General features: G+C 38.6%; 1 protein-coding gene across 4 annotated transcripts in view; it reads right to left on the bottom strand.

Annotated features, from left to right (window-relative positions):
- LOC117324967 (serine/threonine-protein phosphatase 6 regulatory ankyrin repeat subunit A-like) overlaps positions 1 to 23,308 on the bottom strand; it is a 140,470-nt gene that overhangs the window by 98,970 nt on the left and 18,192 nt on the right. For all 4 annotated transcript variants that reach the window (XM_033880813.1, XM_033880816.1, XM_033880814.1 and 1 more), the window contains exon 3: positions 5,622 to 5,720. In XM_033880813.1, coding sequence (XP_033736704.1) covers positions 5,622 to 5,720 — 99 coding nt within the window. The remainder of the gene's footprint in view (positions 1 to 5,621; positions 5,721 to 23,308) is intronic.

Below are 23,308 nucleotides of genomic sequence, written 5' to 3'. Positions count from 1 at the left end.
TAGGACGTAAAATAAACTGTAAGTGGTCTACGATGACTGATTGTTATAAAACAAACTGTAAGTGGTCTACGATGACTGGTAGTTATAAAACAAACTGTAAGTGGTCTACGATGTCTGATTGGACGTAAAACAAACTGTAAGTGGTCTACGATGTCTGATAGTTATATAACAAACTGTAAGTGGTCTACGATGACTGATAGTTATAAAACAAACTGTAAGTGGTCTACGATGACTGATAGTTATAAAACAAACTGTAAGTGGACTACGATGACTGATAGTTATAAAACAAACTGGTAAGTAGTCTACGATGACTGGATAGTTTATAAAACAAGAAACTGTAAGTGGTCACGATGGACTAATAGGACGGTAAATCAAAACTGTAATTGGTCTATGATGACCGTTTTTTTGCCTGATCCATCCCCTAGAAACTGGTCGGTGTAAACCTATTTATTATGATTCCATGACACATAATGATAACCGATTTGTTATCAGCATTATGTAAATTCCCTTAATGTGACAATTACATTTGTAAATATCTAGAAAAGTTGTTCATTACTACTGAGCTTTTTGAGATGCTAGACATTGTTTCTGACCCACACGAGTTCGGTGGACTAACCAGACCTGAGAAGGAGAGCGAGCAGGCTCTCGTTGTCATTCCTGCAGTGGTTTTCCTTTCACTTACAGGTTACCAGCACCAGTAATGTAATTGCTGTCCGTTATTAAAATGGAAATGTAAAAAGCTGGGTGGATTACAACCAGATGTGATATGGTTGGTGATCTCACTTCATATAGCATCAGGACAGTTTGAAGAGCTTGTCATTAGATACGTGACAGCTTGGCCGTAAATTAAGATTGGAACCCCGAGTACCTGTCCATACTCAAATCCTGGTACAATCCAAACTGGCTCGTGCAGCTTAACACAGTGAACAACCACTAAACATGTGTAACAGATCAAATTAAACTCCAGTACAGGGTCGGAACGGAGTATTTTTGTTAATGAACCTCAATATATTGAATTGATATGCAAACTTCTGACTTTTTTAAGCCAGTCTTTTATCTCGTACAGCGTGTGGCATACAAAGGCGCATTCCTCAGTGATCCTACAAACCCTTGACCTGGCTGCTGGGTGACCTGCTGCTGCTGCTGTAGAGAAGAAAAACAGTATCTGGATATGGTAGGTGGGCAAAAGGCGGGCAGGGTATAACGACGAAGAGCACCCGACCGCGAAAAGGAAGACTCGGGGAGAAGAACTCAGCACGAGCGTGACGACAAGTGGATTTGCAAGGGAAAGTGGAGGGCAAAGGATGCTTACGAGATAAGGCCCGGAGACGATATAGGGGAAGTTAGGTGTCTACAGCAGATCCTTACCATTTTCACAAGGGCCATTCTCCGTACAGGTCGCATCTAGAAGCAAACAACCAAGGGGTTGTTGGCTCTAGAATAGACTGGAATTGAATTGAACCTGTAAGATACGTACAAGGTCCGCCAAGCTGGGCGGCCTGGACTGGTTGACCTGACACGTATGTGTTGAATAATGGGAGCAGGCCAAGGCGGAGACAATATTAATGAGAAATCCGTTAATTTACCGACAAGGTTTAGCAAATGACTAGTAGTGTTGGCGATATACACGGGGTCCCGACCAGATGCGGTTGGCTCAAAAACTCCATGCATCCTGTATGTCGAATGCCTTATTGCGTGACGGTGAGAACTATTAGGTCAGGGCAGGTGCGCGTAGTGATACGGATTGGAGGCGCAGTTTAGGAACGGGTGCGAGGGTACTGGACCGGATACAGACTCGCCCAGTGGGGCGCATGATGCCATTAAAATGTCGGAGATGTAAGTCATTGGTTCCGCGCCATCCGGTGCCAAGTAATCGACGGGGGACTGTTGAGTACTTTGCCTGTGGGGGCGCTTACAGCAGTACACAGGTGGAGCGTATTAGGATTATGGAGTTGATGTTTGGTGGGAGAGAAAACGGCTGATCAAAAACAAAGGCGCTGGATGAATCATTCTATCCCAGGTGTAATGATAGACGTCCTCCCTCTGTAGCGTGACCCAATGAGCGTCTCAATTGGTTTCCGGCAGGGTGCAGAGAGCGGGGGAGACGGGCGAACGGGCCATTAGGGTGCGCTAGCTAGCTAGGGTGGAGGGGAAGGAAAGGAGAGGGCGTATCGAGAAGCCGATAACAAACTGTAAGTGGTCTGAACAAACTGTAAGTGGGTCTACTGATAGTTATAAAACAAACTGTAAGTGGTCTACGATGACTGATAGTTATAAAACAAACTGTAAGTGGACTACGATGACTGATAGTTATAAAACAAACTGTAAGTGGTCTACGATGTCTGGTAGTTATAAAACAAACTGTAAGTGGTCTACGATGTCTGATTGGACGTAAAACAAACTGTAAGTGGTCTACGATGACTGATAGTTATAAAACAAACTGTAAGTGGTCTACGATGACTAATAGGACGTAAATCAAACTGTAATTGGTCTATGATGACCGTTGTGCTGATCCATCCCCTAGAACTGGTCGGTGTAACCTATTGTATGATTCCATAACACATAATGATAAACCGATTTGTTATCAGCATTATTGTAAATTCCTTATGTGACAAATTACATTCGTGAATATTAGAAAAGTTTTTCATTACTACTGAGCTTTTTGAGATGCTAGACATTTTCTGCCCCACACGAAGTTCGGTGACTAGCCAGACCTGAGAGAGAGAGACGAGCATGCTCTCGTTGTCATTCCTGCAGTGTTTTCCTTTCACTTACAGGTTACCAGCAAACCAGTAATGTAATTGCTGTCGTTATTAAAAAGGAATGTAAAATAGCTGTGGGATTACAACAGATGTGATATGGTGTGATCTCACTTCATATAGCATCAGGACAGTTTGAAGAGCTTGTCATTAGATACGTGACAGCTGGCCGTAAATTAAAGATGGAACCCCGAGTACCTGTCCATAATCAAATCCTGGTACCAATCCAAACTGGCTCGTGCAGCTTAACACAGTGGACACCACTAAACATGTGTAACAGATCAAATTAACTCCAGTACATGGGTCGGAACGGAGTATTATTTGTTAATGAACTCAATAATATTAATTGATATGCAAACTTCTGACTTTTTAAGCCAGTCTTTTATCTCGTAAAGCGTGTGGCATACAAGAGCGCATTCCTCAGTGATCCTACAAAACCCTTGACCTGTCTGTCAACCTGCAGAAATCTTTATGTTTGTAGAACTTTTTAATTACCAACCTTAATTATGTTTTATTTGAATGAACAAAACAAGGTTGCACAGACGTAATACAATTGTGAATACGGTTATCTTAATGATTTACAATCCTATATAAATATTCAATATTGATGTTACCGTGTGCTTCAACAGTTCTCGACGAGTTTGATTATCTAACGACTTTTTAATTAACAGAGAGATTTTATACAATAATGAACTGTTATGTCATATGTAAATATTCTTATCTAAAAGTACAGCTAACCCATTACTATCTCTGCCAATAAACTATATTCAGCCTTAGTCAAACTTAAAGTACAGCTAATCCATTACTTTCTCTGCCAGTAAACTTTATTCAGCCTTATAATTAGTCAAGCTTAAAGTACAGCTAACCCATTACTATCTCTGCCAATAAACTATTTTAAGCCTTAATCAAACTTAAAGCACAGCTGACCCATTGCTAATTAGTTTGACATAGAGAATGAAGGCCTTACCCCTCCCGGTAGTTTGATATAGAGAATGAAGGCCTTACCCCTCCCGGTAGTTAGATATAGAGAATGAAGGCCTTACCCCTCCCGGTAGTTAGATATAGAGAATGAAGGCCTTACCCCTCCCGGTAGTTTGATATAGAGAATGAAGGCCTTACTCCTCCCGGTAGTTTGATATAGAGAATGAAGGCCTTACCCCTCCCGGTAGTTTGATATAGAGAATAAAGGCCTTACCCCTCCCGGTAGTTTGATATAGAGAATGAAGGCCTTACCCCTCCCGGTAGTTAGATATAGAGAATGAAGGCCTTACTCCTCCCGGTAGTTAGATATAGAGAATGAAGGCCTTACCCCTCCCGGTAGTTTGATATAGAGAATGAAGGCCTTACCCCTCCCGGTAAGTTGATATAGAGAATGAAGGCCTTACCCCTCCCGGAGTTTGATATAGAGAATGAAGGCCTTACCCCTCCCGATAGTTAGATATAAAGAATGAAGGCCTTACCCCTCCCGGTAGTTTGATATAGAGAATGAAGGCCTTACCCCTCCCGGTAAGTTGATATAGAGAATGAAGGCCTTACCCCTCCCGGTAGTTAGATATAGAGAATGAAGGCCTTACCCCTCCCGGTAGTTTGATATAGAGAATGAAGGCCTTACCCCTCCCGGTAGTTAGATATAGAGAATGAAGGCCTTACCCCTCCCGGTAGTTAGATATAGAGAATGAAGGCCTTACCCCTCCCGGTAAGTTGATATAGAGAATGAAGGCCTTACCCCTCCCGGTAGTTATAGAGAATGAAGGCCTTACCCCTCCCGGTAAGTTGATATAGAGAATGAAGGCCTTACCTCTCCCGGTAAGTTGATATAGAGAATGAAGGCCTTACCCCTCCCGGTAGTTTGATATAGAGAATGAATGCCTTACCCCTCCCGGTAGTTAGATATAGAGAATGAAGGCCTTACCCCTCCCGGTAGTGTGACATAGAGAATGAATGCCTTACCCCTCCCAGTAGTTTGATATAGAGAATGAAGGCCTTAACCCTCCCGGTAAGTTGATATAGAGAATGAAGGCCTTACCCCTCCCGGTAGTTTGATATAGAGAATGAAGGCCTTACCCCTCCCGGTAGTGTGACATAGAGAATGAATGCCTTACCCCTCCCGGTAGTTAGATATAGAGAATGAAGGCCTTTCCCCTCTCGGTAGTTAGATATAGAGAATGAAGGCCTTACCCCTCCCGGTAGTTAGATATAGAGAATGAAGGCCTTACCCCTCCCGGTAGTTTGATATAGAGAATGAAGGCCTTACCCCTCCCGGTAGTTTGATATAGAGAATGAAGGCCTTACCCCTCTCGGTAGTTAGATATAGAGAATGAAGGCCTTACCCCTCTCGGTAGTTTGATATAGAGAATGAAGGCCTTACCCCTCCCGGTAGTTAGATATAGAGAATGAAGGCCTTACCCCTCCCGGTAGTTTGATATAGAGAATGAAGGCCTTACCCCTCCCGGTAAGTTGATATAGAGAATGAAGGCCTTACCCCTCCCGGTAGTTTGATATAGAGAATGAAGGCCTTACCCCTCCCGGTAGTTTGATATAGAGAATGAAGGCCTTACCCCTCCCGGTAGTTAGATATAGAGAATGAAGGCCTTACCCCTCCCGGTAGTTTGATATAGAGAATGAAGGCCTTACCCCTCCCGGTAGTTAGATATAGAGAATGAAGGCCTTACTCCTCCCGGTAGTTAGATATAGAGAATGAAGGCCTTTCCCCTCTCGGTAGTTAGATATAGAGAATGAAGGCCTTACTCCTCCCGGTAGTTTGATATAGAGAATGAAGGCCTTACCCCTCTCGGTAGTTAGATATAGAGAATGAATGCCTTACCCCTCCTGGTAGTTTGATATAGAGAATGAAGGCCTTACCCCTCCCGGTAGGTTGACCTCAGCTTTTCTATTGATGAGGAGACGTACTACGTCATCTTTGGCGAAGGCTGCTGCGAAATGGAGGGCGGTCCGATCGTCCTGAAAATACATTACGTGAAGGCTGTTAGTTACGGATATACCTCTAACCAAAACTAGTACAACTGCAAAACCTGATTCACAAGTCTAGCAATCATATTCCAATAACACCTAGTAGACACTGTGTTATAAGAGAGCATACTTCAACAGACAGGACTTAGTTCTGGTACCCTATTGACTTTTAGACTGTTCAACATATATTTTAACTTTAACTCCAAATGTCCGCTATCTAATCCCAAATTCTAAGCAGTACGCGATCTAGTCCGAACGGTACTGCGAGGGGCAAATAATCGTCAGTAATGCTAAGAGAACGTGTGTTGTCCTTCTAGGACTCGTCAGTAATGCTGAGAGACTGTGTGTCGTCCTTCTAGGACTCGTCAGTAATGCTAAGAGACTTTGTGTTGTCCTTCTAGGACTCGTCAGTAATGCTGAGAGACTGTGTGATGTCCTTCTAGGACTCGTCAGTAATGCTGAGAGACTGTGTGTCGTCCTTCTAGGACTCGTCAGTAATGCTAAGAGACTTTGTGTCGTCCTTCTAGGACTCGTCAGTAATGCTAAGAGACTTTGTGTCGTCCTTCTAGGACTCGTCAGTAATGCTGAGAGACTGTGTGTCGTTCTTCTAGGACTCGTCAGTAATGCTGAGAGACTGTGTGATGTCCTTCTAGGACCCGTCAGTAATGCTGAGAGACTGTGTGTCGTTCTTCTAGGACTCGTCAGTAATGCTAAGAGACTTTGTGTCGTCCTTCTAGGACTCGTCAGTAATGATGAGAGACTGTGTGATGTCCTTCTAGGACCCGTCAGTAATGCTGAGAGACTGTGTGTCGTCCTTCTAGGACTCGTCAGTAATGCTAAGAGACTTTTTGTCGTCCTTCTAGGACTCGTCAGTAATGCTGAGAGACTGTGTGATGTCCTTCTAGGACCCGTCAGTAATGCTGAGAGACTGTGTGTCGTCCTTCTAGGACTCGTCAGTAATGCTAAGAGACTTTGTGTCGTCCTTCTAGGACTCGTCAGTAATGCTAAGAGACTGTGTGATGTCCTTCTAGGACTCGTCAGTAATGCTAAGAGACTGAGTGATGTCCTTCTAGGACCCGTCAGTAATGCTGAGAGACTGTGTGATGTCCTTCTAGGACTCGTCAGTAATGCTAAAAGACTGTGTGTCGTCCTTCTTGGACTCGTCAGTAATGCTGAGAGACTGTGTGTCGTCCTTCTAGGATTCGTCAGTAATGCTGAGAGACTGTGTGTCGTCCTTCTAGGACCCGTATGTATGAGGTGAGAAAACGAGGAATGCAGGTTACCTCACACCTTGGTGATTAAAGTCTAGACGTAGTGTTTACCATCCACAATGGTAATGATAAAGTCTGGACGTAGTGTTTACCACAATGGTAATGATGAAGTCTAGACGTAGTGTTTACCACCCACAATGGTAATGATAAAGTCCGGACGTAGTGTTTACCACAATGGTAATGATAAAGTCTGGACGTAGTGTTTACCACCTACAATGGTAATGATCAAGTCTGGACGTAGTGTTTACCACCTACAATGGTAATGATAAAGTCTGGACGTAGTGTTTACCACAATGGTAATGATGAAGTCTGGACGTAGTGTTTACCACCCACAATGGTAATGATGAAGTCTGGACGTAGTGTTTACCAGCTACAATGGTAATGATAAAGTCTGGACGTAGTGTTTACTGCCCACAATGGTAATGATAAAGTCTGGACGTAGTATTTACCACAATGGTAATGATAAAGTCTGGACGTAGTGTTTACCACCCACAATGGTAATGATAAAGTCTGGACGTAGTGTTTACCACAATGGTAATGATGAAGTCTAGACGTAGTGTTTACCACCCACAATGGTAATGATAAAGTCCGGACGTAGTGTTTACCACAATGGTAATGATAAAGTCTGGACGTAGTGTTTACCACCTACAATGGTAATGATCAAGTCTGGACGTAGTGTTTACCACCTACAATGGTAATGATAAAGTCTGGACGTAGTGTTTACCACAATGGTAATGATGAAGTCTGGACGTAGTGTTTACCACCCACAATGGTAATGATGAAGTCTGGACGTAGTGTTTACCAGCTACAATGGTAATGATAAAGTCTGGACGTAGTGTTTACTGCCCACAATGGTAATGATAAAGTCTGGACGTAGTATTTACCACAATGGTAATGATAAAGTCTGGACGTAGTGTTTACCACCCACAATGGTAATGATAAAGTCTGGACGTAGTGTTTACCACCTACAATGGTAATGATCAAGTCTGGACGTAGTATTTACCACAATGGTAATGATAAAGTCTGGACGTAGTGTTTACCATCCACAATGGTAATGATAAAGTCCGGACGTAGTGTTTACCACCCACAATGGTAATGATAAAGTCTGGACGTAGTGTTTACCACCCACAATGGTAATGATAAAGTCTGGACGTAGTGTTTACCACAATGGTAATGATAAAGTCTGGACGTAGTGTTTACCACAATGGTAATGATAAAGTCTGGACGTAGTGTTTACCACCCACAATGGTAATGATAAAGTCTGGACGTAGTGTTTACCACAATGGTAATGATAAAGTCTGGACGTAGTGTTTACCATCCACAATGGTAATGATAAAGTCCGGACGTAGTGTTTACCACAATGGTAATGATAAAGTCTGGACGTAGTGTTTACCACAATGGTAATGATAAAGTCTGGACGTAGTGTTTACCACCAACAATGGTAATGATAAAGTCTGGACGTAGTGTTTACCACCCACAATGGTAATGATAAAGTCCGGACGTAGTGTTTACCACCCACAGTGGTAATGATAAAGTCTGGACGTAGTGTTTACCACAATGGTAATGATAAAGTCCGGACGTAGTGTTTACCACCCACAATGGTAATGATAAAGTCTGGACGTAGTGTTTACCACCCACAATGGTAATGATCAAGTCCGGACGTAGTGTTTACCACCCACAATGGTAATGATAAAGTCTGGACGTAGTATTTACCACAATGGTAATGATAAAGTCTGGACGTAGTGTTTACCACAATGGTAATGATAAAGTCCGGACGTAGTGTTTACCACAATGGTAATGATAAAGTCTGGACGTAGTGTTTACCATAATGGTAATGATAAAGTCTGGACGTAGTGTTTACCACAATGGTAACGATAAAGTCCGGACGTAGTGTTTACCACAATGGTAATGATAAAGTCTGGACGTAGTGTTTACCACAATGGTAATGATAAAGTATGGACGTAGTGTTTACCACAATGGTAATGATAAAGTCTGGACGTAGTGTTTACCACAATGGTAATGATAAAGTCTGGACGTAATGTTTACCACAATGGTAATGATAAAGTCTGGACGTAGTGTTTACCATCCACAATGGTAATGATAAAGTCCGGACGTAGTGTTTACCACCCACAATGGTAATGATAAAGTCTGGACGTAGTGTTTACCACCCACAATGGTAATGATAAAGTCTGGACGTAGTGTTTACCACCCACAATGGTAATGATAAAGTCTGGACGTAGTGTTTACCACAATGGTAATGATAAAGTCTGGACGTAGTGTTTACCACAATGGTAATGATAAAGTCCGGACGTAGTGTTTACCACCCACAATGGTAATGATAAAGTCTGGACGTAGTGTTTACCACAATGGTAATGATAAAGTCCGGACGTAGTGTTTACCACAATGGTAATGATAAAGTCTGGACGTAGTGTTTACCACCCACAATGGTAATGATAAAGTCCGGACGTAGTGTTTACCACAATGGTAATGATAAAGTCTGGACGTAGTGTTTACCACCCACAATGGTTATGATAAAGTCCGGACGTAGTGTTTACCACAATGGTAATGATAAAGTCTGGACGTAGTGTTTACCACCCACAATGGTAATGATAAAGTCTGGACGTAGTGTTTACCACCCACAATGGTAATGATAAAGTCTGGACGTAGTGTTTACCACACACAATGGTAATGATAAAAAACATGCTTCTGTTTATTAATCATACATAATAATTTATCATTAGTATAAGTATGTATTTTTATATTTCGAGTTTGTTTCCAAAACCACAATTATTTTGCTTGAAGCGGACATCAAAGACGGGGAGATAACTCCGTTTAATTAGGGCTTTATTGATAACAACTGGAAGCAGTAATTACAATGATAAAACTGACTCGGGATATGCCAGCAGTTGTTTATGTGTGTCTGTCAATACAGTGTCTGTACGCTGACACGATCAATTGTTTTAGCTGTGGATCACAAAGAAAGATACACGGCAGTTGTCTCTGGGATATTTCAGTTTTTTTTTTTTTAATCCCTGTCACTGACAACAACAATACTCCACGGTATGGGTACACACGTAGAGTGTGAGTATTGACGTTAGTCCCGATACCATTAGTCTTACTCTGGAGATTAGTGCGGATTTATCAGAGACATCCTGGGTAGACTTAGTGCTACTACAACAATTCCCTACCATTGATTCTGTCTTTGTTTCTCAACCTATTTGACATTTCCTATTCTTTTCAACAACAGTATTTGGAAAGAACGTCCGTGATCCTTTTGAAGTTGATAAATGTAGGTAAATATTCAGCCAACCATCAAAGCCCTGACAACAGGGTCGCAACAACCGGAAACTGAGACAGGTACAAATATCCTGGAATTATTGCGTCCTGATTTAACACTGACAAAAGTCTCAAAGCGTGGATTTAATTAATTCGCTGATGTTAAACAATAATATTGTGAAGTTGATACATGGCTTAATTAATAAAAAAAAATACAGGGTACTAACCGTTAACAACTGCATGGGGAAATATCCTAGCAAGGTACCAATAAAAAGTGAAATGAAGGGTATTATAACAGTTAACAACTGCATGGGGAAATATCCTAGCAAGGTAACAATTAAAAGTGAAATGTGGGGTATTATAACCGTTAACAACTGCATGGGGAAATATCCTAGCAAGGTACCAATTAAAAGTGAAATGTGGGGTATTATAACCGTTAACAACTGCATGGGGAAATATCCTAGCAAGGTAACAATTAAAAGTGAAATGCAGATAGAAAGCGAAACATGTTGATGTATTGTATAGTTTTATACATGTTGATGTATTGTATAGTTTTATACATGTTGATGTATTGTATAGTTATATACATGTTGATGTACTGTATAGTTATATACATGTACTGTATAGTTATATACATGTTGATGTATTGTATAGTTATATACATGTTGATGTATTGTATAGTTTTATACATGTTGATGTACTGTATAGTTATATACATGTTGATGTACTGTATAGTTTTATACATGTTGATGTACTGTATAGTTATATACATGTTGATGTACTGTATAGTTATATACATGTTGATGTACTGTATAGTTATATACATGTTGATGTACTGTATAGTTTTATACATGTTGATGTATTGTATAGTTTTATACATGTTGATGTACTGTATAGTTTTATACATGTTGATGTATTGTATAGTTTTATACACGTTGATGTACTGTATAGTTATATAAATGTTGATGTATTGTATAGTTATATACATGTACTGTATAGTTATATACATGTTGATGTATTGTATAGTTATATACATGTTGATGTATTGTATAGTTTTATACATGTTGATGTACTGTATAGTTTTATACATGTTGATGTATTGTATAGTTTTATACATGTTGATGTACTGTATAGTTTTATACATGTTGATGTATTGTATAGTTTTATACATGTTTGGGATTGTAAGTTTTTTTTACTGTTGATTTTCTGTTAGTTTTATACATGTTGAGACTGTAAATTATATACTGTTGATGTATTATAGTTTTTTACATGTTTAGTATTTATAGTTTTTAATGTTGTGCTGTTTGTTTTATACAGTTGATGTATTGGGGATAGTTTTTACCCTTGATTACGTATAGTTTTTAAATGTTGATTTTTTGTATAAATACATGTATTTTATTATCATGTTGATGTATTGTTTTATTAATGTTGATGTACTGAAGTTATATACAGTTTATTTTGTAAAAAGTTTTATACTGTTGATGTATTGTAATTTTTATCATTTTTGTTTATAGTTTATTACTTTTTATGTACTTAAGTTATATAATGTTGATGTACTGTTAAATTTATACTGTTGATGTCTGTATATTTTTTACATTTATTACTTTTAGTTTATACTGTTGATTTCTGTATAGTTATATACAGTTTATTTTACTGAGTAGTTCTAATACTATGTTGATGTACTTGTATAGGTATCATACAGTTGAGGTCTGTTACTAGTTATATAACTATGTTGACTGGTAGCATGTTATATTATTACATGTTGATGTACTGGTATAGTTTAATTACATGTTGATGTAACTGTATAGTTATATACATGTTGATGTACTGTATAGTTTATCATATTACATGTACTGTATAGTATATACATGTTTGATGTACTGTATAGTTATATACATGGTGACTGTACTGGAGAGTTTATATACATGTTGATTGACTGTATATTATATACATTGGAGGTACTGTATAGTTTATATACATGTTGATGTAACTGTATAGTTATATACATGTTGATGGACTTGTATAGTTATATACATGGTTGATGTACTTGTATAGTTTATATACATGTTTGAGTACTGTTATAGTTATATACATGTTGATGTACTGTATGTTATCTACACTGTTGATGTACTGCTATAGGTTATATACATGTTTGATGTACTGTATAGTTATATACATGTTGATGTCTGCTATAGTTATACATGTTGATGTACTGTATAGTTATATACATGTTGATGTACTGTATAGTTATATACATGTACTGTATAGTTATATACATGTTGATGTACTGTATAGTTATATACATGTTGATGTACTGTATAGTTATATACATGTTGATGTACTGTATAGTTATATACATGTTGATGTACTGTATAGTTATATACATGTGATGTACTGTATAGTTATATACATGTTGATGTACTGTATAGTTATATACATGTTGATGTACTGTATAGTTATATACATGTTGATGTACTGTACAGTTATATACATGTACTGTATAGTTATATACATGTTGATGTACTGTATAGTTATATACATGTTGATGTACTGTATAGTTATATACATGTTGATGTACTGTATAGTTATATACATGTTGATGTACTGTATAGTTATATACATGTTGATGTACTGTATAGTTATATACATGTTGATGTACTGTATAGTTATATACATGTTGATGTACTGTATAGTTATATACATGTGATGTACTGTATAGTTATATACATGTTGATGTATGTACTGTATAGTTATATATATGTTGATGTATTGTATAGTTATATACATGTTGATGTATTGTATAGTTATATACATGTACTGTATAGTTATATACATGTTGATGTATTGTATAGTTATATACATGTTGATGTATTGTATAGTTATATACATGTTGATGTACTGTATAGTTATATACATGTTGATGTACTGTATAGTTATATACATGTTGATGTACTGTATAGTTATATACATGTTGATGTACTGTATAGTTATATACATGTTGATGTACTGTATAGTTATATACATGTTGATGTACTGTATAGTTATATACATGTTGATGTACTGTATAGTTATATACATGTTGATGTACTGTATAGTTATATACATGTTGATGTATTGTATAGTTATATACATGTTGATGTACTTTATAGCTCTATACATGTTGAAAAAGATAAATTACTCAAGGATAAGCTTGACATCACATTTGGACCATTCTCCAACTGATATACAACGCTTGCTGCATTCCAAACTATATTAATAGGAACGGATCTTTAGCCTGTCTATGTAACAATCTGGGAGATTTGTCGCACTCGTGAGCACCATTTCCCACTGTATTATATTAAGGAATGTCAGAGTCACAAACACCAATAATCGTCGTATATTAAGGAATGTCAGAGACACAAACACCAATAATCGTCGTATATTAAGGAATGTCAGACTCACAAACACCAATAACCGTCGTATATTAAGGAATGTCAGAGTCACAAACACCAATAATCGTCGTATATTAAAGAATGTCACAGTCACAAACACCAATAATCGTCGTATATTAAGGAATGTCAGAGTCACAAACACCAATAATCGTCGTATATTAAGGAATGTCAGAGTCACAAACACCAATAATCGTCGTATATTAAGGAATGTCAGAGTCACAAACACCAATAATCGTCGTATATTAAGGAATGTCAGAGTCACAAACACCAATAATCGTCGTATATAAAGAAATGTCAGACTCACAAACACCAATAATCGTCGTATATTAAGGAATGTCTCACAAACACCAATAATCGTCGTATATTAAGGAATGTCAGAGTCACAAACACCAATAATCGTCGTATATTAAGGAATGTCAGAGTCACAAACACCAATAATCGTCGTATATTAAGGAATGTCAGTGTCACAAACACCAATAATCGTCGGAAATTAAGGAATGTCAATGTCACAAACACCAATAATCGTCGTATGGTAAGGAATGTCAGTGTCACAAACACCAATAATCGTCGTATATTAAGGAATGTCAGAGTCACAAACACCAATAATCGTTGTATATTAAGGAATGTCAGAGTCACAAACACCAATAACCGTCGTATATTACGGAATGTCAGACTCACAAACACCAATAATCGTCGTATATTAAGGAATGTCAGAGTCACAAACACCAATAATCGTCGTATATTAAGGAATGTCAGAGTCACAAACACCAATAATCGTCGTATATTAAGGAATGTCACAGTCACAAACACCAATAATCGTTGTATATTAAGGAATGTCTCACAAACACCAATAATCGTCGTATATTAAGGAATGTCAGAGTCACAAACACCAATAATCGTCGTATATTAAGGAATGTCAGAGTCACAAACACCAATAATCGTCGTATATTAAGGAATGTCAGTGTCACAAACACCAATAATCGTCGGAAATTAAGGAATGTCAATGTCACAAACACCAATAATCGTCGTATGGTAAGGAATGTCAGTGTCACAAACACCAATAATCGTCGTATATTAAGGAATGTCAGAGTCACAAACACCAATAATCGTTGTATATTAAGGAATGTCAGAGTCACAAACACCAATAATCGTCGTATATTAAGGAATGTCAGACTCACAAACACCAATAATCGTCGTATATTAAGGAATGTCAGACTCACAAACACCAATAATCGTCGTATATTAAGGAATGTCAGAGTCACAAACACCAATAATCGTCGTATATTAAGGAATGTCAGACTCACAAACACCAATAATCGTCGTATATTAAGGAATGTCAGTCACAAACACAAATAATCGTCGTATATTAAGGAATGTCAGTCACAAACACCAATAATCGTCGTATATTAAGGAATGTCAGAGTCACAAACACCTATAATCGTCGTATATTAAGGAATGTCAGAGTCACAAACACCAATAATCGTCATATATTAAGGAATGTCAGACTCACAAACACCAATAATCGTCGTATATAAAGAAATGTCAGAGTCACAAACACCTATAATCGTCGTATATTAAGGAATGTCAGAGTCACAAACACCAATAATCGTCGTATATTAAGGAATGTCAGTGTCACAAACACCAATAATCGTCGGAAATTAAGGAATGTCAATGTCACAAACACCAATAATCGTCGTATGGTAAGGAATGTCAGTGTCACAAACACCAATAATCGTCGTATATTAAGGAATGTCAGAGTCACAAACACCAATAATCGTTGTATATTAAGGAATGTCAGAGTCACAAACACCAATAACCGTCGTATATTACGGAATGTCAGACTCACAAACACCAATAATCGTCGTATATTAAGGAATGTCAGAGTCACAAACACCAATAATCGTTGTATATTAAGGAATGTCAGAGTCACAAACACCAATAATCGTCGTATATTAAGGAATGTCAGACTCACAAACACCAATAATCGTCGTATATTAAGGAATGTCAGAGTCACAAACACCAATAATCGTCGTATATTAAGGAATGTCAGACTCACAAACACCAATAATCGTCGTATATTAAGGAATGTCAGAATCACAAACACCAATAATCGTCGTATATTAAGGAATGTCAGACTCACAAACACCAATAATCGTCGTATATTAAGGAATGTCAGACTCACAAACACCAATAATCGTCGTATATTAAGGAATGTCAGAATCACAAACACCAATAATCGTCGGATATTAAGGAATGTCAATGTCACAAACACCAATAATCGTCATATATTAAGGAATGTCAGACTCACAAACACCAATAATTGTCGTATATTAAGGAATGTCAGACTCACAAAAACCAATAATCGTCGTATATTAAGGAATGTCGGAGTCACAAAAACCAATAATCGTCGTATATTAAGGAATGTCGGAGTCACAAACACCAATAATCGTCGTATATTAAGGAATGTCAGAGTCACAAACACCAATAATCGTCGTATATTAAGGAATGTCAGAGTCACAAACACCAATAATCGTCGTATATTAAGGAATGTCGGAGTCACAAACACCAATAATCGTCGTATATTAAGGAATGTCAATGTCACAAACACCAATAATCGTCGTATATTAAGGAATGTCAGAGTCACAAACACCAATAATCGTCGTATATTAAGGAATGTCAGAGTCACAAACACCAATAATCGTCGTATATTAAAGAATGTCAGAGTCACAAACACCAATAATCGTCGTATATTAAGGAATGTCAGACTCACAAACACCAATAACCGTCGTATATTAAGGAATGTCAGACTCACAAACACCTATAATCGTCGTATATTAAGGAATGTCAGAGTCACAAACACCAATAATCGTCATATATTAAGGAATGTCAGACTCACAAACACCAATAATCGTCGTATATTACGGAATGTCAGAGTCACAAACACCTATAATCGTCGTATATTAAGGAATGTCAGAGTCACAAACACCAATAATCGTCATATATTAAGGAATGTCAGACTCACAAACACCAATAATCGTCGTATATAAAGAAATGTCAGACTCACAAACACCTATAATCGTCGTATATTAAGGAATGTCTCACAAACACCAATAATCGTCGTATATTAAGGAATGTCAGAGTCACAAACACCAATAATCGTCGTATATTAAGGAATGTCAGTGTCACAAACACCAATAATCGTCGGAAATTAAGGAATGTCAATGTCACAAACACCAATAATCGTCGTATGGTAAGGAATGTCAGTGTCACAAACACCAATAATCGTCGTATATTAAGGAATGTCAGAGTCACAAACACCAATAATCGTTGTATATTAAGGAATGTCAGAGTCACAAACACCAATAACCGTCGTATATTACGGAATGTCAGACTCACAAACACCAATAATCGTCGTATATTAAGGAATGTCAGAGTCACAAACACCAATAATCGTTGTATATTAAGGAATGTCAGAGTCACAAACACCAATAATCGTCGTATATTAAGGAATGTCAGACTCACAAACACCAATAATCGTCGTATATTAAGGAATGTCAGACTCACAAACACCAATAATCGTCGTATATTAAGGAATGTCAGAGTCACAAACACCTATAATCGTCGTATATTAAGGAATGTCAGACTCACAAACACCAATAACCGTCGTATATTAAGGAATGTCAGAGTCACAAACACCAATAATCGTCGTATATTAAGGAATGTCAGACTCACAAACACCAATAATCGTCGTATATTAAGGAATGTCAGTCACAAACACAAATAATCGTCGTATATTAAGGAATGTCAATGTCACAAACACCAATAATCGTCGTATAGTAAGGAATGTCACAGTCACAAACACCAATAATCGTCGTATATTAAGGAATGTCAGAGTCACAAACACCAATAATCGTCGTATATTAAGGAATGTCGGAGTCACAAACACCAATAATCGTCGTATAGTAAGGAATGTCACAGTCACAAACACCAATAATCGTCGTATATTAAGGAATGTCAGAGTCACAAACACCAATAATCGTCGTATATTAAGGAATGTCAGTCACAAACACCAATAATCGTCGTATATTAAGGAATGTCAGACTCACAAACACCAATAATCGTCCTATATTAAGGAATGTCAATGTCACAAACACCAATAATCGTGGTATAAAGGAATGTCAGAGTCACAAACACCAATAATCGTCGTATATTAAGGAATGTCAGAGTCACAAACACCAATAATCGTCGTATATTAGGGAATGTCAATGTCACAAACACCTATAATCGTCGTATATTAAGGAATGTCAGAGTCACGAACACCTATAATCGTCGTATATTAAGGAATGTCAGACTCACAAACACAAATAATCGTCGTATATTAAGGAATGTCAGACTCACAAACACCAATAATCGTCGTATATTAAGGAATGTCAGTGTCACAAACACCAATAATCGTCGTATATTAAGGAGTGTCAGAGTCACAAACACCAATAATCGTCGTATATTAAGGAATGTCAGAGTCACAAACACCAATAATCGTCGTATATTAAGGAATGTCAGTGTCACAAACACCAATAATCGTCGTATATTAAGGAATGTCAGTGTCACAAACACCAATAATCGTCGTATATTAAGGAGTGTCAGAGTCACAAACACCAATAATCGTCGTATATTAAGGAATGTCAGAGTCACAAACACCAATAATCGTCGTATATAAAGAAATGTCAGAGTCACAAACACCAATAATCGTCGTATATTAAGGAGTGTCAGAGTCACAAACACCAATAATCGTCGTATATTAAGGAATGTCAGACTCACAAACACCAATAATCGTCGTATATTAAGGAATGTCAATGTCACAAACACCAATATTCGTCGTATATTAAGGAATGTCAGAGTCACAAACACCAATAATCGTCGTATATTAAGGAATGTCAATGTCACAAACACCAATAATCGTCGTATATTAAGGAATGTCAATGTCACAAACACCAATAATCGTCGTATATTAAGGAATGTCAGAGTCACAAACACCAATAATCGTCGTATATTAAGGAATGTCAGAGTCACAAACACCTATAATCGTCGTATATTAAGGAATGTCAGAGTCACAAACACCAATCACAGACACAAAGCAGGACAGATCAGAGTTCTTATAGAGAACTTCATCTCACATTGGTAACATCAAAATCCACTTCACGTAACCACAATCGGGCCGCTGTGTAGATGAAAGGGGCTCGAATGAAACCTTTGTTGGAAACATTGACGAGTAAACACAGCCTCTTTTGCTCCAGCTGTACGACGGATTGCCATAACGATGTGATTTATTTGTGCAATAGTGCAAAACCAATATGCTGACCTGTAATTAAATCTGTATCCCCATCACCATTGTCATGTGCACCAGCTCAACTGTGATGTTTTCTATGTGTAGTTATATAGTAGGTAATGAGTGATTAAATAATGCGGATACGGAGAGCATGGCTTTACTTTTTTAATTAACGTTACTCATTGGTTATGAAAAACTTCAATTACCGTATTTAACTGAAAGTTTGATTTACCTAATAACGTTGTCGACAGAATTGATACTTGACGTTAGACTTGATCAATATATCCATAAAATAAGTGATTTTTTCGATTTTTCCGTATTTTAGGCGGATAAAGTAATTGGAAATGTTCAACGATGCCCCAAACAGCCTTCCAGCTGTAAACCACAAATACGTCCCGTACCACAACGGACAAATACGTCCCGTACCACAACGGACAAATACGTCCCGTACCACAACGGACAAATACGTCCCGTACCACAACGGACAAATACGTCCCGTACCACCACGGACAAATACGTCCCGTACCACAACGGACAAATACGTCCCGTACCACAACGGACAAATGCGTCCCGTACCACCACGGACAAATACGTCCCGTACCACAACGGACAAATACGTCCCGTACCACAACGGACAAATACGTCCCGTAGTGTACCACAACGGACAAATACGTCCCGTACTACCACGGACAAATACGTCCCGTACCACCACGGACAAATACGTCCCGTACCACAACGGACAAATACGTCTCGTACCACAACGGACAAATGCGTCCCGTACCACCACGGACAAATACGTCCCGTACCACAACGGACAAATACGTCCCGTACCACAACGGACAAATACGTCCCGTACCACAACGGACAAATACGTCCCGTAGTGTACCACAACGGACAAATACGTCCCGTACCACCACGGACAAATACGTCCCGTACCACCACGGACAAATACGTCCCGTACCACAACGGACAAATACGTCCCGTACCACAACGGACAAATGCGTCCCGTACCACCACGGACAAATACGTCCCGTACCACAACGGACAAATACGTCCCGTACCACAACGGTCAAATACGTCCCGTAGTGTACCACAACGGACAAATACGTCCCGTACCACCACGGACAAATACGTCCCGTACCACAACGGACAAATACGTCCCGTACCACCACGGACAAATACGTCCCGTACCACAACGGACAAATACGTCCCGTACCACAACGGACAAATACGTCCCGTACCACAACGGACAAATACGTCCCGTACCACAACGGTCAAATACGTCCCGTACCACAACGGTCAAATACGTCCCGTACCACAACGGACAAATACGTCCCGTACCACAACGGACAAATACGTCCCGTACCACAACGGAAAAATACGTCCCGTACCACAACGGACAAATGCGTCCCCTACCAAAATGCAATACAGCGATATAAAACGACTTGTCCCCACACAAGACAATACAGCGATATAAAAACGACTTGTTCCCTCACAAGACAATACAGCGATATAAAAACGACTTGTCCCCACACAAGACAATACAGTGATATATAAAAACGACTTGTCCCCACACAAGACAATACAGCGATATATAAAAACGACATGTCCCCTCACAAGACAATACAGCGATATATAAAAACGACTTGTCCCCTCACAAGACAATACAGCGATATATAAAAGCGACGAAATTCACACAGGAACTTGTGGGCATGAGTGTGAGTATTATCAGATATGGCGAATAAGAAAGCATAAATCGTTTTATAATATAACCTTCAAACTATCCACGTATTGACCTTTAAACAATCTACGTAGTGACCTTTAAAAAATCCACGTAGTGACCTTCAAACAACCACGTCGTGACCTTCAAACAATCCACGTAGTGACCTTCAAACAATCCACGTCGTGACCTTCAAACAATTCAAGCAGTGACTTTCAAACAATCCACGTAGTGACCTTCAAACAATCCACGTAGTCACGTTCAAACTATCACGTAATGACCTTCAACAGCAACAAGGTATACCGTGTTATTGATGGCCACTTCGAGGATTGTTGTTTTATAAACTTTTTAAATCTTTCTTCTGATTATTATAAAACGATGTATGCTTTTCTTACCCGGCATATTGAATAATGATAATAATCACAATCATGCCCAGAAATACCTGTGTGTTCTCAATATGACTTGGAAAGTAAGGTATGTCGTTAACATGCAATGATCATAATCACACTCGTACCCACAAATACCTGTGTGTTCTCAATATGACTTGGAAAGTAAGGTATGTCGTTAACATACAATGATAATAATCACACTCGTACCCACAAATACCTGTGTGTTCTCAATATGAACGAATGACTTGGAGACTGAGTTTCCATGAATTGGGTAGGGACACTAACATCATATAAACTACTAACCTAGGTCACGTCACCCTCACCATAGAGTGTCAGCTGATCAATACAACTCTATTTACAGTCCCTAGTGGTACACTCAAACTTTATAAAATATATAGGAAATCAATTGATTTCTGCTGAAACATAAACAGCGAATACATTTCTGTGATTGTATACTTCCGTGGTCATATATTTTATGGTATTATTTTAAAAATACAAACACTCCATTTTCATCACCGTGCTTGGTGCATATAGCTCCATCAGTAGACACAGACTAAAGCGTGTTGATAAACCTCGAGATATTGGTATCAGTATACACAGAATTACCCGCGAGATATTGGTGAAAATGTATATTGACAACCACCGGATCATCACCGTCCATGTCTACAAAATGTCCATTTAATTCCACCCTTGGTACTGGACATACCCCTCAGACTGAAGTTGGTTCCGAGTTCCGAGGGAACTCGGAACCAGTTCCGAGTTCCGTTTAAGTAAAACGGCAGTTCCGAGTTCCGTTTAAGAAAAACTGAAATACTATGTATTAGCTTTATTGATTAAGGTCCCAGTTCCGAGTTCCGTTTAAGAAAAACTGAAATACTATGAATTAGCTTTATTGATTAAGGTCCCAGTTCCGTGTTCCGTTTAAGAAAAACGGAACTCGGAACTGGTTACGAGTTCCGTTTTACATAAACGGAACTCGGAACTGGTTACGAGTTCCGTTTTTACTTAAACGGAACTCGAAACTGGTTAAACGGAACTCGGAACTGGGACCTTCATCAATGGAACACTACGGTATCACAGGTAAACTGCTAAAATGGATTGCTGAATACCTTACAGATCTAACCCAACTAGTTGTCATAAATGGTATAAAATCGGAAAGTCTACCAGTCCTAAACGGTGTCCCCCAAGGAAGTGTAATAGGGCCAATCCTCTTCCTAATATACATAAATGATCTGCCAGACGTGCTGAAATGTACCACCAAGCTATTTGCCGATGACTCCAAATTATACACCAAATACTCAACACGGAAAGAACAACTCAATCTACAAATCAGCATAGACAAAATGTGTCAATGGATAGAAAATTGGTTGATGAAGCTGAACGTTGAAAAATGTAAACACCTGGAGTTAGGATCTAAGCAAAAGACAACAAACTACACCCTCACCCAACTCAACAACACCTTCAACATAGAAAAAAACAACAAGTGAGAAAGATCTAGGCGTCGTAATAGACGAGAATCTAAACTTTTCGGTTCATGTCCAAAAAACAGTGAAAAAAAACAATCAAATAGTTGGGATCATCTTTAGAAGTTTTACTTATATGAGCAAAGACATGTTCGTCCAATTATATAAATCTTTGGTAAGACCCCACCTGGAATATGCTTCTGTCATCTGGTCACCTATGTACATTAAGGACAAAAGGGCAATTGAGAACATCCAACGAAGATCTACCAAACGAGTGCCATCCCTAAAAGATAAACCATACCAGGAAAGACTAAGATTACTAGGACTACCAACCCTTGAATATCGAAGGGAAAGAGCGGACATGCTGCAGGTCTATACAATTCTCAACGACATGGAAAACTTGGAGAAGGATAAACTCTTCACACTGTGCGAATATGGCGCTACTCGTGGCCACTCAAAGAAGTTATTTAAAAAACCATGTAAAAAGCAGAAAACCCAAAACAGTGGAACTCGCTACCAGAATGTGTGGTTTCAGCCCCGTCAGTAAATAGCTTTAAGGACAGGTTAAACAAGCACTGGCGTAATCACCCCCTGAAATTTGAACCCTCGTTCAACTAACCTGGAACACAAAGATCAGAAATAACACAATAAGCACATGTAGAATGTGCGAGTTCCAATCCAGCTCCACTGGGTAACTACGTCA

The sequence above is a fragment of the Pecten maximus genome, chromosome 4, assembly GCF_902652985.1.
Source record: "Pecten maximus chromosome 4, xPecMax1.1, whole genome shotgun sequence".
Lineage (NCBI taxonomy): Eukaryota > Metazoa > Mollusca > Bivalvia > Pectinida > Pectinidae > Pecten > Pecten maximus.
Note: the sequence above shows the minus strand (reverse complement) of the source record. Positions and strands in the feature narration are given on the sequence as shown.